At 41.0% G+C, this 22,382-nt stretch overlaps 1 protein-coding gene and 1 long non-coding RNA gene across 6 annotated transcripts in view; one reads left to right on the top strand and one right to left on the bottom strand.

Annotated features, from left to right (window-relative positions):
* Positions 1-12,415, bottom strand: part of TTC7B (tetratricopeptide repeat domain 7B) — a 252,974-nt gene extending 240,559 nt beyond the window's left edge. For 3 of the 5 annotated variants that reach the window (XM_075926715.2, XM_089778382.1, XM_089778383.1), the window contains exons 1-2: positions 12,077-12,415; positions 10,358-10,463 (exon numbers count right to left, since the gene is read on the bottom strand). In XM_075926715.2, the coding sequence (XP_075782830.2) occupies positions 10,358-10,366 (9 nt within the window). In that variant the 5' untranslated portion in view covers positions 10,367-10,463; positions 12,077-12,415. The remainder of the gene's footprint in view (positions 1-10,357; positions 10,464-12,076) is intronic. The other 2 variants (XM_075926717.2, XM_075926716.2) reach the window with 1 other exon arrangement.
* A 33-nt stretch (positions 12,416-12,448) lies between these two features.
* LOC112545659 (uncharacterized) overlaps positions 12,449-22,382 on the top strand; it is a 104,512-nt gene continuing 94,578 nt past the window's right edge. The window contains exons 1-3 of the long non-coding RNA XR_012903328.2: positions 12,449-12,752; positions 14,599-14,817; positions 18,028-18,072. This is a non-coding gene — a long non-coding RNA (uncharacterized LOC112545659). The remainder of the gene's footprint in view (positions 12,753-14,598; positions 14,818-18,027; positions 18,073-22,382) is intronic.

Genomic DNA, 22,382 nt, shown 5'->3' with positions numbered 1-22,382 from the left:
TTATAAAACAAGGAAATCTTTTACAGTGGTATTCATTTTCTGTAATTATCAAGATATTTTTATGTGATTTCAATAACTTTAATCGTAAACAAAAAGGTCATTACACCTTTTCAAAAGCAGACTCTCCCAAATTAGGGCATCAGTTGCAAAGTCTGAAAAATTCTTATACAATAAATATTTACCTGTAAAGTATCTGAAGAAATAAAGGTAGGGAAAACCAATATGCTCACAAACAATACTCAGAAAGTGATCTTGAATCACTGATCCAATAAATATTCCACAGAAAACAATTCATATCATAGACTAGGGATGTTAAGAGATGGGTAATTCACTACTCCTGTAGTCAACAGAATTGGCATTGACTACGCGATTCGCCAATAAGGGAAGAAGTGCTCAGTCCCGGCTCGCACCAGGTCTGGAAGCTACTCCTCCTATGGCTCTGCAGTTTAAATGTATGTAGAGGCACACACAGGCAGCCTGGCTCTTAGTACACTGAAACTGCAGAGCCACAGCAGAGGTAGGTCCCAGACCTGGCATGAGCCAGGACTGAGCTTGGCTACCTGCCCAGCTGGAGCAGCCTCTGTCCACGGCCAGCCCGGGCCAAGGTCTGCCATGGGCACCCCAAGCCTGGGTCCAACGCGGGCAGAGGCTGCTTCATAGCAGCCTCCTCTCCCCCCACACATTGCTGCCTAGAGGCAACAGCGCGGGGTGGGGGGAGCTGGCTTACAAGCCAGCTCCTGCTTCCCCCACCCTTTGCTGCCTGATTCCCCCACCGCTTGATGGCTTAAACTGTAATAGAATCATGAATGGTTAACTGGTGAGCGGCAGCAGACTCCTGCCTCTTCCAGCCCTGCAGGGCGCCTACCATGGATGGGAGGCACTGCAACCTGGCTGGAATAGCCTCCATCTTGGTGGGCCTGGCCTGGCCAGAGTAGCCCCCACCCACCGTGGGGAAGGTGGGGAGGTGTTCCAGCTCAGCCACAGTGGAGCAGCTCCAGCCCTGCCAGTCCATAAGATAACAATGTTTAACTGGTTAACTGATAAACAGGATTTTACATCCCAAAATTATAATGGCCTAGATAAGTATAAACAAAGTACTCTCAAAATATTTGGGATACAAAAGAAGAGATTAGTATGTAACACCATAGGGCACACTTCATTTTACAGTGTGATGGGTATATCCTCATTTCACATATCATTAAAATAAACATTCCAATATCAATATGAAAATCAGGTACCAGCACCTGAATTATAAAGTTACAAGAGATTGTGTTTAGAGGCTTTTCCAGTACTTTCCCTGAGTAACCGCCCTATTCAAAGGAAATAAGACATAATACACTGCATACGAATTAAGAAATAATTTTGTTGGCATAGTAACATGTATGCTTTCACACAATTGCCAATGTGAGGAATTTAATAAGAGAAGTGTGAAAATTTTCTCTTATGCAAGAAGAGGAAACCAGAACAGTCAGCCATGAGCTTACAATAAAACTGCACTTCAGACAAGTTCATTGGCCTCCCAGGTTTTTCCATCTACCTTTCAGAAGAAAGATTACTGAGTATATGTCGACACTGCAATTAAACAGCCATGCCTGACACATAGGAGCTGACTCTAGCATCAAGGCCCAGGCTATGAGATGATGAAATTATGATATAGACTTTTAAGCTAAAGCTGAAGTACAAGGGAGAAGGCTATTTTTATCAGTGACCTAAAAGTAAACAAAATCACTGCTAATAAATTTTGCAGATGACACAGGCCTGCAAAAAGGTAAATATTGATGAGAATAAGTCAATCACAGAGAACAATCTGAATTGTTTGGTAAGCAGGGCCCCTCTGAGCAAAATACACTTTAGCATCACCATATACTGTCAGGCACTGTTCCGATAATCAGGCAATTCAGTTGGTCAGGCATGACTTGCCCTTGGTGAATCCAAATTGACTGTTCTTAATCACCTTCCTCTCCTCCAAGTATTTCAAAATACTAGTTAATAAGCTTATTTTAATCTTTTATTCTTTTACCAATGAGATGTCTAAAGTGTTTGAAGAATCTGTTCAGATTACCAAGGCTGGTGAACATCCACTATCCTTTGGTGACATAGCAAACTAATGAACTTTAATTATTCAAAAAGATTTTGACCAGCATATGACACTACATTTCTGGTATGCAAAGCTGGTGCAATGTATGACTGTTTCTCTGAATGTAGTTAATGAATGATTTAGAAAGCATTCCTGCAGTTTGGTTGGGTGTGTCCCTGAGCAATCACACCACCTGGAGGGGTTTATTGCTTAGCAAAGCATCATGAGCATCACTAGCAAAGCATCATGAGACAGCCCAGGCTGAAGAGTTGAGGAGCCACAGTGGTCTCTCAGTTCCCAAGCTGTAAATAAGGGATCTGTCATGGGAGGGAGGGAAGCATACAGGAGACAGACACAAAGCTGGAGTGGGTCAGTGAAGAGCCTGGAGCCAGGCTACTGCAGGGGACAGTGGCAGGGCTCAGGCAAGACTGGAAGTTGCTAGAGTGTGATGCGCTACAAGGCAGTAGGAAGGTTCCTGGCCATGAAGCTTTATTGCTCTGACCAATCTGCAGCTTTTGTGAGTTTGTGGAAATACCTAAATGTGAGGTCATCTGACCCAGGATCCACTCAGTGATTAGTTATTGCTGCATGCTTGAGAGCTGACTCAGTGCAAGAACTGTTGAGTGCTACCTTACCATGGCACCTGAGTGAGCAGCCCTGGATTGTTTGAGTCTGCCTCATATGTGCATGGTCATCTAGGAAGTAACCATGGAGGCAATATCTACAGTAAGTATGTGGAGAGAACTGGGGTAGGCAGACTGATTACTGGAAAGCAGTGACTCTGAAAAATATGTAAGAGTCATAATAGACACAAATTAACGTGAGCCTTGGGAGACTTGTTTCTGGAAGTGCAACAGTAGGAAATCTTCAGAAACAAGGTCACCACAATGTCTTCCTCAGCAACATCATGGTTATACAGCAGAGGTCCCTAATGCTGAGCAGCCATAATCACGTGGTGTACAGCTTTATCTCAAGTATTTTATTGCACCAGATAGTTATTACAGCTAGGTTAATCTCCTGATCTCTAGTCCAGTCTTCAAAATGATGGGACCGTTTCAGAGGCAGGCAACATGACTAGAAAGGGCCAACTGGTGTTAACCAAAGACAACATCAGTTCTCTTGAGATCAGATTTCAATGATGCATACCTGTTACCAATAAAGACAATCCATCTTGTAACCAGTAGTTACCACGGGTAATCCACTTGAAATGCTTACAGTCACCTTACACCTTATTTATGTGACGTACATGTTTCTGATCCATATAAAGGGATATGGAGGTACTGATTTGTGTATAGGTTTCACTTATTTTGGCTCTAGGCCCTAAGGAGGTTCTTCATGTATGAGGTTGCCAAGCCAATTCTCCTTCGGATGTCTGATTGGATGCACCTAGACAGATCTATTACTTCCATTGGTTTTTTAAAAGCACATGTCTTGTTACAACTCACAATATTTCCTCTCCGGGTAACAAAATCAAGAGTCCATAATCACACTGCCACAATCATCTCTCTTAGCCGAAAATATTTACTGAGTACAGCAGTCCTCTTCCACAATTAATTACATCAGTTATGGTTCAAAACAAAGTCAAAATAAGTGAAAAAGATTTGCATCTCATCTGTGTGGAAAGTGAATACAGAATTAATTTACAGCAGACTAAGCAGTTCATGATATACAAGAAGCACTGGAACCCCTATTCTTGGCTTTCACTCCACATGGGAGCAAAGGAGACAAACTGACAAGATGAGTTCTTTGTTGCTATTCATTTCCAGGTGCAATTTCACAAAACAGTGAAATTGACAAATATGCTGCCCATTACAAGTTTACTGTTCTGCTCCCACAGGAAGCAGGATACACGTAAGAAAGGACTAAGATGAAATAAAGTATTAGGAGGAGAAAGTGGGGGCAAGGGAAAGGAGCCCCAAAAACCACACAGATGAATTAAGAAATAAGGCAAACAGGAAAAGAAAATGAGGCAAGGAAGAGAAGGAAAGAAACTTAACAGAAACAGATTAGAAAATTTAAAAAGGTGTTAAATGCTTTGTGTATTTCAAATAGTAAACTTCAGAACTACAAGCAATCTTTTTCACTACAATTTGTTAAAATGTTTACTTCACAAACTCGTTAGAAACAGGTCAGCAGAAGTGTCCTATCTCTTGTATACAGTGTGACATTTCACATCAACTAACATTTCTAGGAAATGGATACACAACACACATCATTTCCCCTCATCTGAACTCCAGAGGGTTGCCTCTTTGGAGCCCTAGGTCATACTGTTTTTCAACAAGACCCACAGATCTCAGTGCAATTTGGGAGAGTCAAAATTCCAGTAGCAATGACACTACTCTTATCTTATGTTTCTCAACTATGAATAATAAAAAATAATGGTAAAAACTGCTGTTTTGTACAATTATAATATACAATTATATTCTAAATTTATTTTGAGTTATCTCCTGTTTCATGACTACATAGTGTCATAGAAATTGCAACCTACAAGTTGTCTTAACTATCAGTTTTTGTTAGAGCCCCAGTTCTGGGAGTGATCTGATGTGAGAATCTCAGCTTTAAAAAAAATTTCTAGCCCTCATGAAGACCCCAACATAAAATCATGAGATTTTTGTCGAACATAAAGACAATCTTATAATATTGAAAGCTCTGACCCATGGGGTTTTTTTTAATACTGTTGATGGCTTTACCGTTAAAAAAAGCTCTCCAAACAAAAAGATAACTTCAGAGTCTAGTTTTGTCCACTTGCAATTCTTAACCAACTCTGTTCTAGCCATTGGTAGTTGCTACTTATAGTACTCCAATCTAGTGGCCTCCCAGCCTCTAATTCCAACTCTCAAACTAGATCTCTCTGCAGCCTTGAACAGGTCATTTTTACACATATTGCTGTTGGCAGAAGCATATTTTTAACTAACGTTTGTCCACAGAGACTTCACTGTAGTTCTATAAGCTACGAGCACATTTTCTGCCCATTGCAAATAATAATTAAGAATGCTAGCCAATTCAGACTGGCTTAAAATAGAGAAAATTCAACTAATTTACCAACTTAAATTAGAAAAATAGAAGTATGATCTCACTCTTAACATTTAATAATGTTTAGCATTCAAACGCTTTATATTTTCAAAGCCCTGAATATTATGTAGAAATAGAACTTATGACAGAGAGTTAGCCAGACCTTTACTATGAAGATAAGAAAAAATTTGACTCATGCCTCCCTGTTTATTCGCTAGCTAGCCAAAATCAGACTAATGGAACTGAGAATCTTCATATATTTATCTGACAGAAATGTTCTTTTCAATTAGCCAAAGTTCATTTGAGATGTCACAGCTAGAGAAATCAAAGATATTTCATTTTATAAAACCATGAATATTTATTTTGGTAACACTGGATTTAAAAAAAAAAAAAGACAGCCACTAATTCCAGATTTATTTTATTATTTTTGTTCTGTTTAATGTAACCATTCACACAACCAAAGAATTTTGATAACTGGTGCCTTTGAAAATTTGTGACCCTTGGTTTGTAAGCTATTTGATTCAGTTTCTATTAAACTGAGAATTCCTTGAGGTTTCGTGTAGTGATGTGATGATTTTCTGTGAGCACTGATACAGATGATATTACAAAGTTCACAAACTCTGGTACAAGACAGGGGGTCAAAGCGGATACATGAGGAGTCTTAATGAAGTGAGGATTATTGAGAGGAGGTAGAGAACGCCTGTTAAAATAGTAACATAGAAAAATCTGTATGATCAAATGCACAGGTTTAAAATCACCACCACTGTACAGGAACTTATGAACTGTACATCATCTGTGGGTCTCAGAGAGGAGTGTAAATCCGATTGCATTAACTCATAAGGATCTTACATTATACACAAAGATTTTCTTGCACCTCTTGTACTCAAAGACAATGGGGGCCTGACCCTTGAGGCATACACTGTACGCCACATGGTAGCTATGGTGTCTTTCCCATTCTGGGCAAGTAAATCATCACTCTTCTCTCTGATTGCTCATTGAAGCCTTCCAAATGCAATTCGCCAAATATAAAAATTAAATGCTAGTAAGGTGCAATTAGAACTCAAATCTCTTTATTGTGAGCAATTCATATTTGATCTAGTATTCAAATATAATTTGTTTTACAGTGTCAATTTTTATGAAGGGTTCACTTGTTCCAAGCCAGCCATTAAAGAGTCCATAATACAGGCAGTCCCCGGGTTACATGGATCCGACTTACATCGGATCCCTACTTACAAATGGGGTGAGGCAACCCCGCACTAGCTGCTTCCCCCCGGCAGACCAGGGAGACGCGAAGCTAGGGCCCCCCCCCCCCAGCAGACCAGGGAGATGTGGAGCGGCTTTTCTCAGCAGACACCTCAGCTTGAGAATAAAGGACTGAGGGAAGTGAGGTGTGGGAGAATAAAACTGAGCTCTGGAGAAATGTTTGGCTAGAGTTTCCCCTATAATATGTGCCAGTTCCTACTTACATACAAATTCAAATTAAGAACAAACCTACAGTCCCTATCTTGTATGTAACCCGGGGACTGCCTGTATTAAATAAACAAATCTAAATAAAACCACCTACATTAGTTTGCAAGCATTATGTGATAGAGACCTTGTTCTTATAATCATCATATTAACACCATCGTGTGATGTTAATAAAAATAAACTACTATCTAAATCAATTTTCACACATAAAAGCTGTCTAAAACAACAGTAACAAAATCCAAAACAAAAACTTAATTAAAATAGAGTTATAGCTGCCAACAGACTAAATGTTTACAACATTATTAAACACTAGGTACTTAAAACAGGAGGGCTACCTTATAAGAAACTCGTAAATTATGGGTTTAGTAAATCCAGGTCCAAAACATGTTTGTATCGTCAACCAAAGCTCTTCAGCAAGAAGGAATGTAAAATCCCATTTAATTGATTAATAACGTATAACTGGTTAAATACATTAAATGGAAAAGCAGGTGGGCTGAAGCAGTCCACCCCTGCTGAAGTGCAGGAACAGCCCCTGCCTTTATCCCTCCCACTACGGACAGGGGCTGCTCTGGACAGCAAGAGTGGCTCCTGCCTGCAGCACACCCAAGTCCGCTGCAGACAAGGTCTGCTCTGGTTGGGCTGGAGCGCCCCTGTCTGTGGCATGCCCTTGAGGACTGGAGCAGCACCGTGCCCACAGCTGATGGGATGCTATTCCAGTCCCCACCAGTTAAGTGCAACTGGTAAGCATTTATTAAGGTTAACTTTATACATCCCTAACGGCAAGTACGCATCCCATCAAAGTTAACTTTACACATCTAAAGACATAGATCTGAAATCAGCCATACCTTGACCAGACATGTTCCTTCTCTCCTGTTTTGACTCCTATTAAAATATTCTATATAGCTTATAACTCCCTCTCTTTCCCATAAGGTTCACTTGTAAGCCTTATTTTCCCTACATTCTTCCTTCCTGCCATACCTTTCACCTTAACACCCGCTTTTATCGTAAAGGTATTCAACAGATACCCAACCTTTACCTAACACCTTTAATGAGTCCTCCACTTTCCACCTATGTTTAACTAGTTAATTTAGTATCAGGATTGTTCACCTAAATAGCTTAAAAATAAATTGCCTCTCCTGAGCAAAAGAAACAACCACCATCTAATTCCATCTTTCTTTTCTCCCCAGTTACAGCCTTCACCATTTATATTCCTGTGATCCTTGACCATGAAATTTCTTCTGTATTTCTTGTTAGGTTTAATGCACACTATTAATTTAAAAAAGTAATTGCTGTTAAAAATTAATCATTATTAATCTGTTTAACAGTGCTGTTAAAACTATAAATACTAACTGAATTTTATTAACTATTTTGGATTTTTTTCACATTTTCGTATGTGGTGTATTCCACCTTGTAATTTAAATCAGTGTATATTATTTTATTACAAATATTTGCACTGTAAAAATGATAAAAATAGTATTTCAATTCAACTTATATAAACATCAGAGTGAAATCTCTTTGTTTTGAAAGTACAACTTACAAATGCATTTTGTTAGAAAACTGCACTGAAAAACAAAACATAAAACTAATGAGCCTACAAGTTCTCTCAGTACTACATCTTGTGCAGCCAAACAAACAAGTTTATTTACCTTTACAGGAGATAACACGAGAAAATGAGAACAGGCATTTGTCTAGCACATTTGTAGCTGGCATTACAAGGTATTTACGTGTCAGATATACTAAACAATTGTATGTCCCTTCATGCTTCAGCCACCATTCTAGAGGATATTCATCTATGCCTATAATGCTCATTAAAATGTACACGCTAATTAAATTTATGACTGAATTCCTTGGGGGAGAATATTATGTCCTCTACATTCTACTATACATTTGCGAGAGAGTTTCTGTTTATTTAAGAACTACTCCTAAACAGTAAGACAGTCAGACACACACCCAGTTTCCTGCCCAGAGTCCATAAAAATGACCATAATGGATCAGACCAAAAGTCCATCTACTCCAGTATCTTGTCTTTTGACACTCACCAATGTCAGGTAATGAACTGAACAGCTAATCAGTAAATGATCCATCCTCTGTTGCTCAGTCCCAGCCCTGACAAACAGAGGTTACAGACACCACCCCTTCCAGCCAGGCTAACAGAGATTCATGGACCTATTATCCATTAACTTATCTAGTTCTTTTTTTGTATCCTGTTGAAGTCTGGGCCTTCACGATATTCTCTGGCAGGGAGTGCAGCATATTGATGGTGTGTTGTGTGAGGTAGTACTTCCTTTTGGTTTCTTTTAAACCTGCTGCCTATTAATTTCATTTGGTGATTGCTAGTTCTTGTGTTAATGAAGAGAGTAAATAACTCTTCTTTATTCACTTTCTCCATACCACAACTTATAGGCCATGTGTTCTGTTTTACCCACATTCTTCCATATTTGATGTTATAGGAGTCTCTGATGATGACCCAGAATACATTTGTTTTAAAAGAAGGTACCAATGTGCGATTTCTAAAGATAGCTACAGCACTCAACCTAAGGTTTAAGAATCTTCCAAAATCTGAGGGGGACAAGGAGCTGAGTATTCTTTCAGAAATTGTAAAAGAGCAACACTTGGACATCGAAACTACAGAATCCAAACCACCAAAAAGAAAATCAAACTGCTAGTGCTATATGACTCAGATAATTAAAATGAACATGTGTTGGTCTGCACTGTTTTGAATTGTTATCAAACAGACTGTCATCAGCATAGATGCATGTCCTCTGAAATGGTCGCTGAAGCATGAAGGAACATATGAATCTTTAGCACGTCTACCATGTAAATATCTTGTGATGGGGACTATACTTGTGCCATGAGAACATCTGTTCTCACTTTCAGGTGACATTGTAAACAAGCAGCAAGCAGCATTATCTCCTGCAAATGTAAACAAACTTGTTGTCTGAGTGACTCTGAACAAGAAGTTGTACTGGGAGAACTTGTACGCTCTTAATTTTTACAAGGTTTTGATTCTGAGTGAAGTTATTTTGTGTACATAATTCTACATTTTTAAGTTCAACTTTCTCTATAAAGATATTTAATACAGTATTTGTAGTAGGTGAATTGAAAAATACCATTTCTTTTGTGTTTGCACAATGCAAATACTTGTATTCAAAATAAATATAAGTGAGAACTGTACCATTTTTATTCTGTGTTGTAACTGAAATCAATACATTTGAAAAATATAGAAAATTTTCAAAATATTTAAATGGTATTCTATAATTAACAGGGTAGTGTGATTGCCCGATTATTCTTTGAATCACTTGACAGCCCTATTTCTTATGTGGAATGCTGATCGTGTGATACTTAACAACATAAGAATGGCTATTCTAGGTCAGACCAAAGGTCCATCCAGCCCAGTACACTGTCTACCGACAGTGGCCAATGCCAGGTGTCTCAGACGAAGTGAATCAAACAGGTAGTGAGCAAGCCATCTCTCTCCTGCCATCCATCTCTACCCTTTGACGAACAGAGGCTAGGGACACCATTCCTTACCCAAACTGGCTAATAGCCATTAATGGACTTAACCTCCATGAATTTATCTAGTTCTCTTTTAAACCCTGTTATAGTCCTAGCCTTCACAACCTCCACAGGCAAGGAGTTCCACAGACTGATTCTGCGCTATGTGAAGAAGAACTTCCTTTTATTTGTTTTAAACCTGCTGCCCATTAGTTTCATTTGGTGGGCCCTCGTTCTTATATTATGGGAACAAGTAAATAACTTTTCCTTATTCACTTTCTCCACACCACTCATGATTTTATATACCTCTATCATATCTCCCTTTAGGTTTGCAGTGTTGTTGTAGCCATGATGATCCCAGGATATGAGTAACACATGGGTGAAGTAATATTTTTTTTTACTGGACCGACTTCTGTTGGAAGAAACAAGTTTATGAGCTTCACAATGCACTTCGGGTCTGCAGAGGGAAATAAAAGTGTTCAAACTAAACACAAATGGGACAGACTGTTATGCATATGGGTTCACACATGTTGTAGGACTTAAAAGCCAATGGACAACTAATACCTCTGCAGTCATGACAATGACTCACTAGGGAGCGGGAGTGTTACAAGCTGATCATAAAGCCAGAGTCTCTTTGAATTCTATCCTTTTTAGTGTCTAGCAGAGTTATAAATGTAAGTTCCCAGACTCACCTTTTTTAAAAACTTTTTTCCATGTGAGCAACTTAAATTCTCATAACCACACCTTTAACGCGGCTCATCTTTGCTATTTTAATTACCTTTTCAACAGTTGCTCCAAGTGGCATATCACCATACTTCAAGTCCTCCACAAAACAACTCCTGTACAGCCCATATCTGTGTATCCCCTCCAAATTCACCATACGCACATCTGTTCCAAAGCACAGGTATCTTATCTTTGTGCAGGAGCACGCGCTCTACATCTCTTGCCAACTGAACAGCCTTCTAGGTCTCGATGCCTCATGGGCTTGTTTCAAATCATATGATACATTATTTCTCCCATCATCCTATAATTCCTCTTCTCTACTATTAAAATTGTATTTTGCAGTCATTTAATCCACACACGGATCAGGTATAGTTTGTACAGGACAGAATGCAAACATGTCTTAGGTGTAGTGTTACAACTCTTATGGTACACTTTTCAAAATGTTAATTAAAAATACGGTATTTCCACCAGGAACCCAAACTTCTCCGAGTATTGCATGAATTATAAACTGAAGTGTTTTAATAGTTTCATGCACATGATCAACCTGTGTGATCCACAAGACTTAACATCAGCTTAAAATACAAGAGTAATCATTTAACATAAGGGCTCTCATCAACAGCTTAAAATTTAAGATAAACGGCTAGACCTTCAGCACAAGTGGTTATCTCTACTGCTAAAAGGTGTGTGCTCTCCTATAAAGCAAGTCTTAATTTGAGAAATTTAATCGGTGAGTTTAAAGCACTCTTTTTAGAGGACCATTTGATGTGTCAGTGTATTCGCCTAGTTTATACAGAGACCCTTCTGCTTTGCTCTCCCTATAAAAGTCAGTTACACTTTATAAACATAAACGGAGTCCTCCCCCTCCATTAATTTCTTCCTGTGAGGTCACGGCCCTGCTCTCACCTGTACCCCAGCCCTCCTTCCATTTCCCTCCCCCCGGCGGGGGCCAGGCAAAAGCCTGCAAAACACTCAGCGCTACAGGGGCTCTCCCTGTCTAAATCTCCTCTCCAGCCCCATCAACGCGCCACAGCAGCTCTGCCTGAGCGGCTCAAACACCCGGGGAAACCAACAGCGTCAGCGCCAGACCCCCCATTCAGAGCAACGCGCGCTCGCGAGGATACCCCCCCCCCCTCATTCATTCCCTTTGCCCGCTCAGCCCCGTGAGCGGTTCCCCTCCCTGCTGCACCTGCCGGGCCGGGCAGGCCCCACCCCTAGGAGAGGCCGCGCTGTAGCCACCGGCTTCCTGTCCTCCCCCGGCCGGGCCCGGCCCCCAGCTCAGTCCTTCCTACCCCGGCCCCGCACCGTTGGCGATGAGCTTGGCCGAGAGCTGCTTTACGAGCTCGGGGATCCGCTCCCACTGGCACTCGGAGCGGCACCGCTCGATCTCCGTCTCCAGCCGCGAGCCCGCCTTCTTCGTAGCCATGGCCGGGGTCCCCGGGGGCCGGCAGCAGGACAGAGCGCTTCCTCGGCCGCGGCGGCGGCGGCTGCAGTGAGGGAGGGGGAACGTGAGGGCCGAGCGCAGGGAGCGCAACGCCGGGAGCGGCGCCCCCTAGCGGAGCTCGGCCTGCCTGCAGAGGCGGGGGGGCGGGGGGGGGGCGGGGTCGGAACAGAGACCGTTACAGCCGCCCTGTACTGTACTATTCCCGCCCAGCGTCCACTCCCTCCAGGGCGAAGCAACTGAAGGTGACATTCAGACCCGGGCTCCTCGGACCCGCGTTGCTCTGTGCCGCCTCCACCCAGCAACCCCCTCGCAACGCAGTAACGCTCCCGCCCCTCTCTCCGCTGAAGCCGCGGTGGTTCCCCCGTCCGGCTCCTGCTCTGGCTCTCGTTACAGCGGCGCTGGCAGGCGAGGCGCGCCCTTAGGGGAAGCAGAGGGCAGCAGCCGTGGAGAGAGTTGGGGAGTAGGGCAACATTGCAGAGCCGCCCTCGGGCCGTTGCGGAGCAGGGATGGTGGCTGCTCAGCGCTAGGAGAGAAGAGGTCGGCTGGCTGGGAAAGGGCGGGCAGGATTCCCAGTGAACTGATAGAAAGGCAGGGGAAGAGATTAGAAATGCTTCCGCTACCCAAGAGGGAAAGGGATCGTTTTGAAACTATGGCTTATTTGTAGGGGGGAAACAGACAAGGTGGCAAATAATTTGAATTAGAGGAATGAGTCTTGGAATTATGTTGTTAGAAAATAAGTGAAATTTGAGTGGGTAAGACTTCTGAGTCTGAATTCCTAGCCCCATAGACTAAAGTTAGAAAGTAGTTATGAGTTTAGATCTTTAAATACATGGAAATTTTAAAATGAGATTACGCTTTGAAACAAAGTCAAAACATTTTGTTTTACATGTCAAACCATTTAAAAACAAAGTCAATTCATTCCAAACTATTTGACAATTTTGAGAAGTTTGTCAACCTGAAATAGATTTTTTTTTAAGTAAATTATTTTATTTTATTTTGGCCTGGGTCTAAAATACAGATTGAGAGCTTTTTTTAAAAAAAGTGGCCACTGTTAGAATTTTTTTGTCTTTTTTTTTTTTTTTTTTTGTCTCAGAGGGGTTGCTCTGTTAGTCTGTTTCTCTAAAAACAAGGGCTACGTCTACACTGGCATGATTTCCGTTAAAAGCACTTGCGAAAAGAGCGTCTAGATTGGCACAGATGCTTTTCCACAAAAGCACTTTTTGCGGAAAAGCGTCCGTGCCAATCTAGACACGGTTTTGCGCAAGAAAGCCCCAATCACCATTTTCACGATCGGGGCTTTTTTGCGCAAAACAATACCACGTTGTCTACACTGGCCCTCTTGTGCAAAAGCATTTGCACAAGAGGGCTTTTGCCCAAACGTGAGCAGCATAGTATTTACGCAAGAACACTGACAATCTTACATGAGATCGTCAGCGTTCTTGTGGAAATTAAAGCAGCTAGTGTAGACAGCTGGCAAGTTTTTCCGCAAAAGCAATTGCTTTTGCGGAAAAACTTGCCAGTCTAGATGCAGCTAAGGAGTCTGGTGGCACCTTGAAGACCAAGGCCAGGTCCACACTACAGCAGAAAGTTGGCATAAGAGGTTACTCACACGTGCAGTAACAGGCATTCTTCAAGATGAGTGTCCCTGTGGGTGCTCCACATCAGGCTGGTGTGCCACTGCAGCCGCGCTGAGGATCAGAGTTTTCAGAGAACTGTCCTTAGGGCTGTGCATGTGCGTGCTTCTAGCCATACACTCCTGTGCAGGTGGAGGGCATGTGTGAACCCCACCTCCACCCTGGAGAAAGTCCCCCTAGCAAGGCCAGATCTCCGAAGTAGAGGGGAACAAGGGAGGGTAGTGGAGTGCCCAGAGGGATACTCATCTCAAAGAACATCAATTATTACACAGGTGACTAATTTACTCTTCTTCAAGAGATGTCCCTGTGGGTGCTCTGCATCAGGTGACTACAAAGCTATATGGATTTATGGAAGCAGGGACTTCGGATCGGGCATAAAAGCAGTACAACTCCGGAAGATCAACTGCTGTACTGTAAATCTGGGAAGTGAAGATGTGGCCTAACATTTATTTGAGCATAAGTGTCCATTGGTAAAAACCACTGTTAGGTACATCTGATGAAGTGGTTTTTCCCACAAAAGCTTATGCCCAAATAAATCTGTTAACCTTTGGGGTGTCACAGGACTCCTCACCCTTTTTAAGCTACTCAACTTGGACATCCTAGCCTTATTTTCAGAGGTACAGAAATTCAATACCTTACCTTCTAATTAAGTCAGAGTTTTGAGTGCTCAGCCTTCTGAAAATGAGAACAAGGTCTCTAAATAACAGTTGCTACTTCTGAAAATTTGATATAAAATTATTTTCCCACAGCTAACAAAGTAAATCTATGGAAGAGTTGGAAACCACATCCAGATACTCTGAGCCCCAGTGACTGGCTGAAAGTTAACATCTCGTGCTTTGAGGTGGCCAATGCCGTGTTTAGTTCTCAGAAAGTATCAGCTCAATTTGAAGCAATAGTTTACAATGTTACGAACCTTTAGGAAAGGGATGGAAAAGACAGAAAATATCGTAACAGTGTATAAATCCATGGTGAGTACTTACCTGGAATATTGTGTGCATTTCTGATCTTCCCATCTCAAAAAAACCCCAAAACTTGAAAAGGTGCAGAGCAGAGATTAGATTTAAAAGACTGAGGCTATTAGAAAGGAAACAACTATGGGAGAATGATAACTTTTCATAAAATCATAAATGCTGTGGAGAGTTATTTACCCCTTCACTTTAGCACAAGAACCTGGAGTCACCAAGTGACATTAATAGGCATGTGTTTTAAAACAAACACAGTGAAGGAACTTCATTTAATGCATAATCAACTTGTGGAACTCTTTGCCAGGGGATGTTGTGAAGGCCAAAACTATAACTGGATTTAAAAAAAGGTACATTCCTAGAGGATAGTTCCATCAATAGCTATTAACCAAGATGGTTAGGGATGATCTGGGTGTCCCTAGGCCTTTGATTGCCAAATGCTAGAACTGGATGGTAGGGGATGGATCATCTGATAATGGGCTGGTTAAATCCCTTTGAAGTATATTGCATTGGCTACTGTCAGAAAACAGGATACTAGGTTAGATGGATCATAGCTCTGCCCTAATATGGACTTTATGTCCTTGTTACTTCACAGATACACTGACCAGAAAGTCTTTCCCAGTACTTTTTTTGTTTCGTAGTAACAGAGATGTAGCCGTGTTAGTCTGATCTTGCTAAAACAAAAGAGAGTACTATGCAGCACTTTAAAGACCATCTTGTTAGTCTTTAAAGTGCTGTATAGTTCTCTCTTTTTTTGTTTCAGTCATCTGCGTCTTGATGCTTTCAATAGCATTGCAAGTTGATAACAAATCCAGACATTGTTAACTGGCCACTTACAAAGTTCAGTTATAGCACTTCCGATCCTAGTCCAATTTCAAACAATACATTTCGGTTTGAAAAATATGAAAGAGAATGGAAACAAACACTGTCTCTATCTTAAGATGCATGATGAAGTGTGACAAAGTGGAAGGTGGAAAAACACAACCAAAGAATAGAGGAAATGATGGACCACACCTTTTTCTGGTGTAATGTCAAGAGCCCAGAACTATTTACCCTCACCTTAAAATGGTGCATAGCTGCAGATATAATTAGCAGAATAATTAAAATAAGAATCAGGAGCAGAGGGGAACTAAGAAAGATATTTTTAAACATGTTATTGATCTAGCCACAAAAAATGTGAAAATAACATGTTAAACATTCCAAAAGAATGTGTTGCTCATAGGTCTATGAAGATTTTGGGGCATTTAACACCTTTTTAAAGTAAAATTTCATTAGTGTTGCTTCACCAAAAATTATCTTGTCAAGTGCATTGCTATAAAGATATTTAACATAACAGATCAATAAAAATGTATTGGTCTAGCAGAACCGACTGTTGAAGTTAAACTTGTTAAAAGGAGTGAAAAAAATATTTCAAAGTGCATTGAAATTTAAGACTATTTACTCTTCTCTATCATAAGCGGAGTTTCACTGTAATTGGAGTCCCCTGTTGATGACCAATCTCATTTAAAATACATCAGAAACTTATTAACATACAAAATATTAATTTAAGGAGGATGTTGGATCCAGAATATGTTTTGCCAGCTCCGTGATCCTATTTGCTCTTTGTTGTTCTTCTGAAAATAAAGAAACAAAAGACAGGACTATGCAGCACGTTAAAGACTTACAAGATGGTTTATTAGGTGATGAGCTTGTTAGTCTTTAAAGTGCTGTATCGTCCTGTCTTTTGTTTCAGCAAGACCAGACTAACACGACTACATCTCTATTACTATTCTGAAAATAAAGAGATATTTGATTTCTGGAAGTAACCTGTTTAGCAAGTTACCACTGAAATGCATGCTCACATACTTAGTTCTTGTCTTAACTAAGGGTGGGGTGGGGGGGAAGAAGTGTTCTTGAGTTAGATAACTTAGGGTAAATCATAGGCTACGTCTATATTGCATGCTTATTTCAAAATAACTCATGTTATTTAGAAATAGTGTGTCTATACAGCAAGCCCATTATTTCAAAATAATTTTGAAATAACTGGTTTCTTACTCTGACTTCCGCAACCCTCGTTTCATGAGGAGTAAGGGAAGTTGAAGGAAGAGTGTTCTTCAACTTCCTGCTGTGTAGAGAGCACACACAAAAAAATGAGTTAAGCTACTTGACTAAAGCTAAGCAGTTAACTTAGCTGAAGTTGTGTATCTTAACTCGACTTTAGCCCACAGTGTGAACATACCCTTAGTGAAGATAACCCAGTATAGTTTTCTCAAGAGTTATCTGGTCAAGTTAAGAGATTATTACTCATCTGTGCAGTAACTAACGTTCTTTAAGATCCCTATGGGTGCTCCACTATATGTATTTTGGTGCCCTGTGTAAATAACTGGAGATTTACAGCAGCAGTAAAGGTGGTGCCATTCTCTTCTTTGAGGAATGTCCCCATGGGGGGTTCCACTGTAGGTGGCTACAGAACACTACCTTATGCAATTGGAAGGAGGGGCTTCAGAGGTTATCCATGTACATTAGAGATTTCAGCCATGCTGAATTGTGTGTCCTGTGAGGCATATTTATGGTGTAACCATATTTATGGTTTAGTAAATGTGTGTGTTGAAGTCCATGTGTCTGGGAATGGTACGTTGTTCAGGAATGCTGTAGAGGCAGCAAGGGCAACCTTCATTTATAGGTGCAGTAATAGTAGATGGCCATGGGTTCTTTTGTGAGGATTCTGAGGACAAGGTTGATATCTCATAACAGTGCTGGTTGTTTTATGGGAAGGAAAACATTCAGTCACTTCAGAAATTATTCTTCGGTGTGCGAAGACAGTGTGGCCATCTATCCCATTATGTTCACATCAGATTGCTGCTAGGTATACTTTAACTGAAGTGTTAGCAAGGCCCTGTTTCTTTAGGGATAGTATATACCATGAAATCTGTGTTATCTGGCACACTCAGGATTAGGGCGTTCTGGTTATCTAAAAATTCTGGTTATCTGAGGGTCCCATCAACCTAGGAAAAACCAATGGACAATAGTAGTAAAACGTAGGTTTTTAGTATCGGTAGTTTTGTAGTGTAAGGCAGTTGGTCTCACATTTCTATTTTGAGTTAAAGATGATTAGTACTTCTTAAATAAAAAATTGTTAAGCCAATCACGGTAAACCAAGCCAGGCCTTTGCACCTGAAGATGTGACAGTATTGTGGCCGAGGGAAATGCCGGTTAACAAAGTTTTTTGGTTAACAGATGTTATAGAATGCTGACGAATGTGGAGACATGGATTCTGCCCAGGTGAGAAAGCAATGCCATTTTTCTGACTATGTAGATCTTGTACTAGGTTTACAATTGTTAAGGATTACTTGTTTTACGTCTTTGGAGCGAACCCTTCAGCAAGCATGCCTTGAGATGTAGAAGTATAATCTTCTACACACAGGTGTTATGATTGTGCTCCTTTCTGGTGATTTATGTTTAACATACATGCTGTGTTGTCTGTAAATATCTTGATCGATCTGTTGTAGATAAGCGGGAGAAAGTACTTGCAAGCATGTCTGATGGCACGGAGTTTGAGCATGCTGATGTGAGATGATGTTCTGTGAAGTAGCTATCAACTCTGGAGGATAGTTAAACAGAAATTAAAAGGTACAGTGACAAAAGTAAAATCCCTGCAAGCTGCAAGGAAACTTTTCAAGGACACCATAATTGAAGCCTTAAGACTTAAATGTATACCCCAAATTAAAAAACACAGTAAAAGAACCAAAAGAGTGCAACTGTGTTTAACAGCCAAGTAAAAGAAGCAGTGAGAAATAAAAAGGTATTGTTTAAAAAGTGAAAATTAAATCATAGTGAGGAAAATAGAAAGAAGCATAAACTCTGTCAAATTAAGTGAAAAAATATAATAGAAAAGCCAAAAAGGTGTTTGAAGAACAGCTAGCCAAAAACTCAAAATGTAATAGCAAAATGTTTTTTGAGTTCTCCAGAAGCAGGAAGTCTGCTAAATAACCAGTGGGGCTACTGGACAATTGAGATGCTAAAGGAGCACTCAAAGGGTATGTCTACACTACCACCCTAGTTCGAACTAGGGTGGTTAATGTAGGCAACCGAAGTTGCAAATGAAGCCCGGGATTTAAATATCCCGGACTTCATTTGCATCTTGCCGGGCGCCGCCATTTTTAAATCCCCGGTAGTTCGGACTCCGTGCCCGCGGCTACACGCAGCATGGAGTAGGTAGTTCGGATTAGGCTCTCTAATCCGAACTACCGGTACACCTTGTTGCCTACATTAACCACCCTAGTTTGAACTAGGGTGGTAGTGTAGACATACCCAGAGATAGTAAGATCATTGCAGAGAAACTAAATAAATTCTTTGCTTTGGTCTTCATGGCTGAGGATGTTAGGGAGATTCCCAACTTGAGCCATTCTTTTTAGGAGACAGATCTGAGGAATTGTCCCAAATTGAGGTGTTCTTAGACGAGCTTTTGGAACAAATTGATAAACAGTAACAAGTCACCGGGACCAGATGGCAGTCACCCAAGAGTTCTGAAAGAACTCAAATGAGAAACTGTGGAACAATTTGTAACCTATCCTTTAAATCATCTTCTGTACCTAATGACTGGAAGATAGCTAATGTGCTGTCAATATTGTAAAAGGGCTCTAGAGGTGATGCCGACAATTACAAACTGGTAAATCTAATGTCAGTATCAGGCAAATTAGTTGAAACTATGGTATAGAACAGAATTGTCAGACACACAGATGAACATCATTTGTTGGGGGAAAAGTCAACATGGTTTCTGTAAAGGGAAATCATAACTCGCTAATCTACTAGAGTTATTTGAGAGGGATCAGCAAGCATGTAGACAAGGAGGATCCAGTGGATATAGTATACTAAGATTTCCAGAAAGCCTTTTACAAGGTCCCTCACCAAAGACTCAAGTAAAGTAAGTTGTCATGGGATAAGAGTGAAGGTCCTCTCATGGATGAATAACTGGTTAAAAGACAGAAAACTAAGGGTAGGAATAAATTATCAGTTTTCAGACTAGGGAGACGTAATAAGAAGTGTCCCCCCAAGGGTCTGTACTGGGACCAATTCTATTCAAGATTTTTATAAATGATCTGGAGAAAGGGGTAAAAGGAAGTTTTTCTTCACTCAGCACACAGTCAGCCTTTGGAACTCCTTGGCAGAGGATGTGGTGAAGGCTAGAACTTTAACAGGATTCAAAAAAGAGCTAGGTAGATTCATGGAGATTAGGTCCATCAATGGCTATTAGCCAGGATGGGTAGAAATGGTGTCCCTAGCCTCTGTTTGTCTGGATATGGATGACAGGAAAAGGATCATGTGAGGATTACCTGTTGTGTTCCCTCCCTCTGGGGCATGTGGTAATGGCCACTGTTGATAGACAAAATACTGGGCTAGACTGTTGGCCTGACCCAGTATGGCCATTCTTATGTTCTTAAACAGGGAGGTGGCAAAATCTGCAAATACTATCTGCTCAAGACAGTTAAGAAAAAAGCAGACTGTGAAAAGCTTCAAAAGAAGCTCACAAAACTAGGTGACTGGGCAACAAAATGGCAAATAAATTTTAATGTTGATAAATGCAAAGTAATGCACATTGTAAAAAAATAATCCCAACTATACATATAAAATGATGGGGACTAATTTAGCTAGTACCATGAGAGAGAGAGATGTTGGAGTCATTGTGGATAGTTCTCTGTGCAGCAGCAGTCAAAAAAGAAAACAGAATGTTAGGAATCATTAACAAAGGGATAGAGAATAAGACAGAAAATATCTTCTTGCCTCTATATAAATCCATGGTATGCTCAGATCTTGAATATTGCATACAGATGTGGTCACCTTATCTCAAGAAAGATATACAGGCAGTCCCTGGGTTACATGGATACGACTTACATCGGATCCCTACTTACAAACGGGGTGAGGCAACCCCGCACTAGCTGCTTGCCCCCCAGCAGACCAGGGAGACGCGGAGTGGCTTTTCTCAGCAGACACCTCAGCTTGAGAATAAAGGACTGAGGGAAGTGAGCTCTGGAGAAATGTTTGGCTAGAGTTTCCCCTACAATATGTACCAGTTCCGACTTGCATACAAATTCAACTTAAGAACAAACCTACAGTCCCTATCTTGTATGTAACCCGGGGACTGCCTGTATTGGCATTGGAAAAGACTCAGAAAAGGGCAACAAAAATGATTAGGGGTTTGGTCCCATATAATGAGAGATTAAAACGATTGGGACTTTTCAGTTTAGAAAAGAAGAGACTAAGATGATAGAGGTCTATAAAATCATGACAGTTATGGAGAAAGTGAATAAGGAAAAGTATCAGAGGGGTAGCCGTGTTAGTCTGGATATGCAAAAGAGACAAGGAGTCCTGTGGCACCTTATAGACTAACAGATGTATTGGAGCATAAGCTTTCGTGGGCAAAGACCCACTTCGTCAGATGCACGTAGTGGAAATTTCCAGAGGCAGGTATAAATATGCAGGCCAGAATAAGGCTAGAGATAACTTGGTAGATTCAGTCAGGGAAGGGGAGGCCCACTTCTAGCAGCTGATCTGGAGGTGTGAACACCAAGAGAGGAGAAACTGCTTTTGTAGTTGGCTAGCCATTCACAGTCTTTGTTTAATCCTAAACTGATGGTGTCAAATTTGCAGATGAATAAGGAAAAGTTATTTACTTGTTCCCATAACATAATAACTATGGGTCACCAAATGAAATTAATAGGTAGCAGGTTTAAAAAAAACAAAAGGAAGGTTTTATTTCACACAGTGCACAGTCAACCTATGAAACTCCTTGGCAGAGGATGTTGTAAAGTCCAGGACATTAACAGGTTCAAAAGAGAGCTAGATACATTCATGGAGGTTAGGTCCATCAGTGGCTATTAGCCAGGATTGGTGGGGGGGCAGAGGGGAAAAGCAGTGTTCCAGGCTTCTATTTGTCAGTGGTTGAAAATGGATGACAGGAGAGGGATCACTTGATGATTAACTGTTCTTTTCACTCGCTCTGGGGCATTTAGCATTGGCCACTGTCGGGATAGTAGGCTAGATGGACCTTTGGTCTGACCCAGTATGACCATTCGTATGTTCTTACGTTTTTAAGAAGGATGACAGCCAGTCCCCTTTCTGTAGTACTGGAATTATGTTTGCCAACATAACCATTCTGAAACGTTGTTTCTCTAGGAACTTGTTTAAACTACCTAAGTCCAAGATATGCCTGCATCCCTCAGTCTTTTTTGGAGATGTGGGGGGTCAGAAAGGATCTGGAGTTAAAACCCTGTTCTCCTGCATTGAGCAGGGATGTGTTCTATCACTCCTACTTGAAGCAGGTGCTGTATCTCTTGTTGCAAAAGGATCTCATGGGAGAGGGTCCCTGAAGAAGGATAGGGAAAGGGGTTGTGTAGGCGGGGCAGACAGAAAGGGAATGGAGTAACACTGTGATATTATTTCCAGCACTCATTTGTCCTCTGTAATTTGCTCCCAAGCCAGATGGTATGAAAGGAGGCAGAACGCAAAATGATGATGGGGAAGTGGGCAATCCTGTTGAATGGGGTTTGTGAAACCCTTGGCCAAGATCTCAAAAGGACTAGCTAGATGTAGAG

The sequence above is a fragment of the Pelodiscus sinensis genome, chromosome 5 (assembly GCF_052426305.1).
Source record: "Pelodiscus sinensis isolate ZL-2025 chromosome 5, ASM5242630v1, whole genome shotgun sequence".
NCBI lineage: Eukaryota > Metazoa > Chordata > Testudines > Trionychidae > Pelodiscus > Pelodiscus sinensis.
This window is presented reverse-complemented; position numbering and strand designations above follow the sequence as displayed.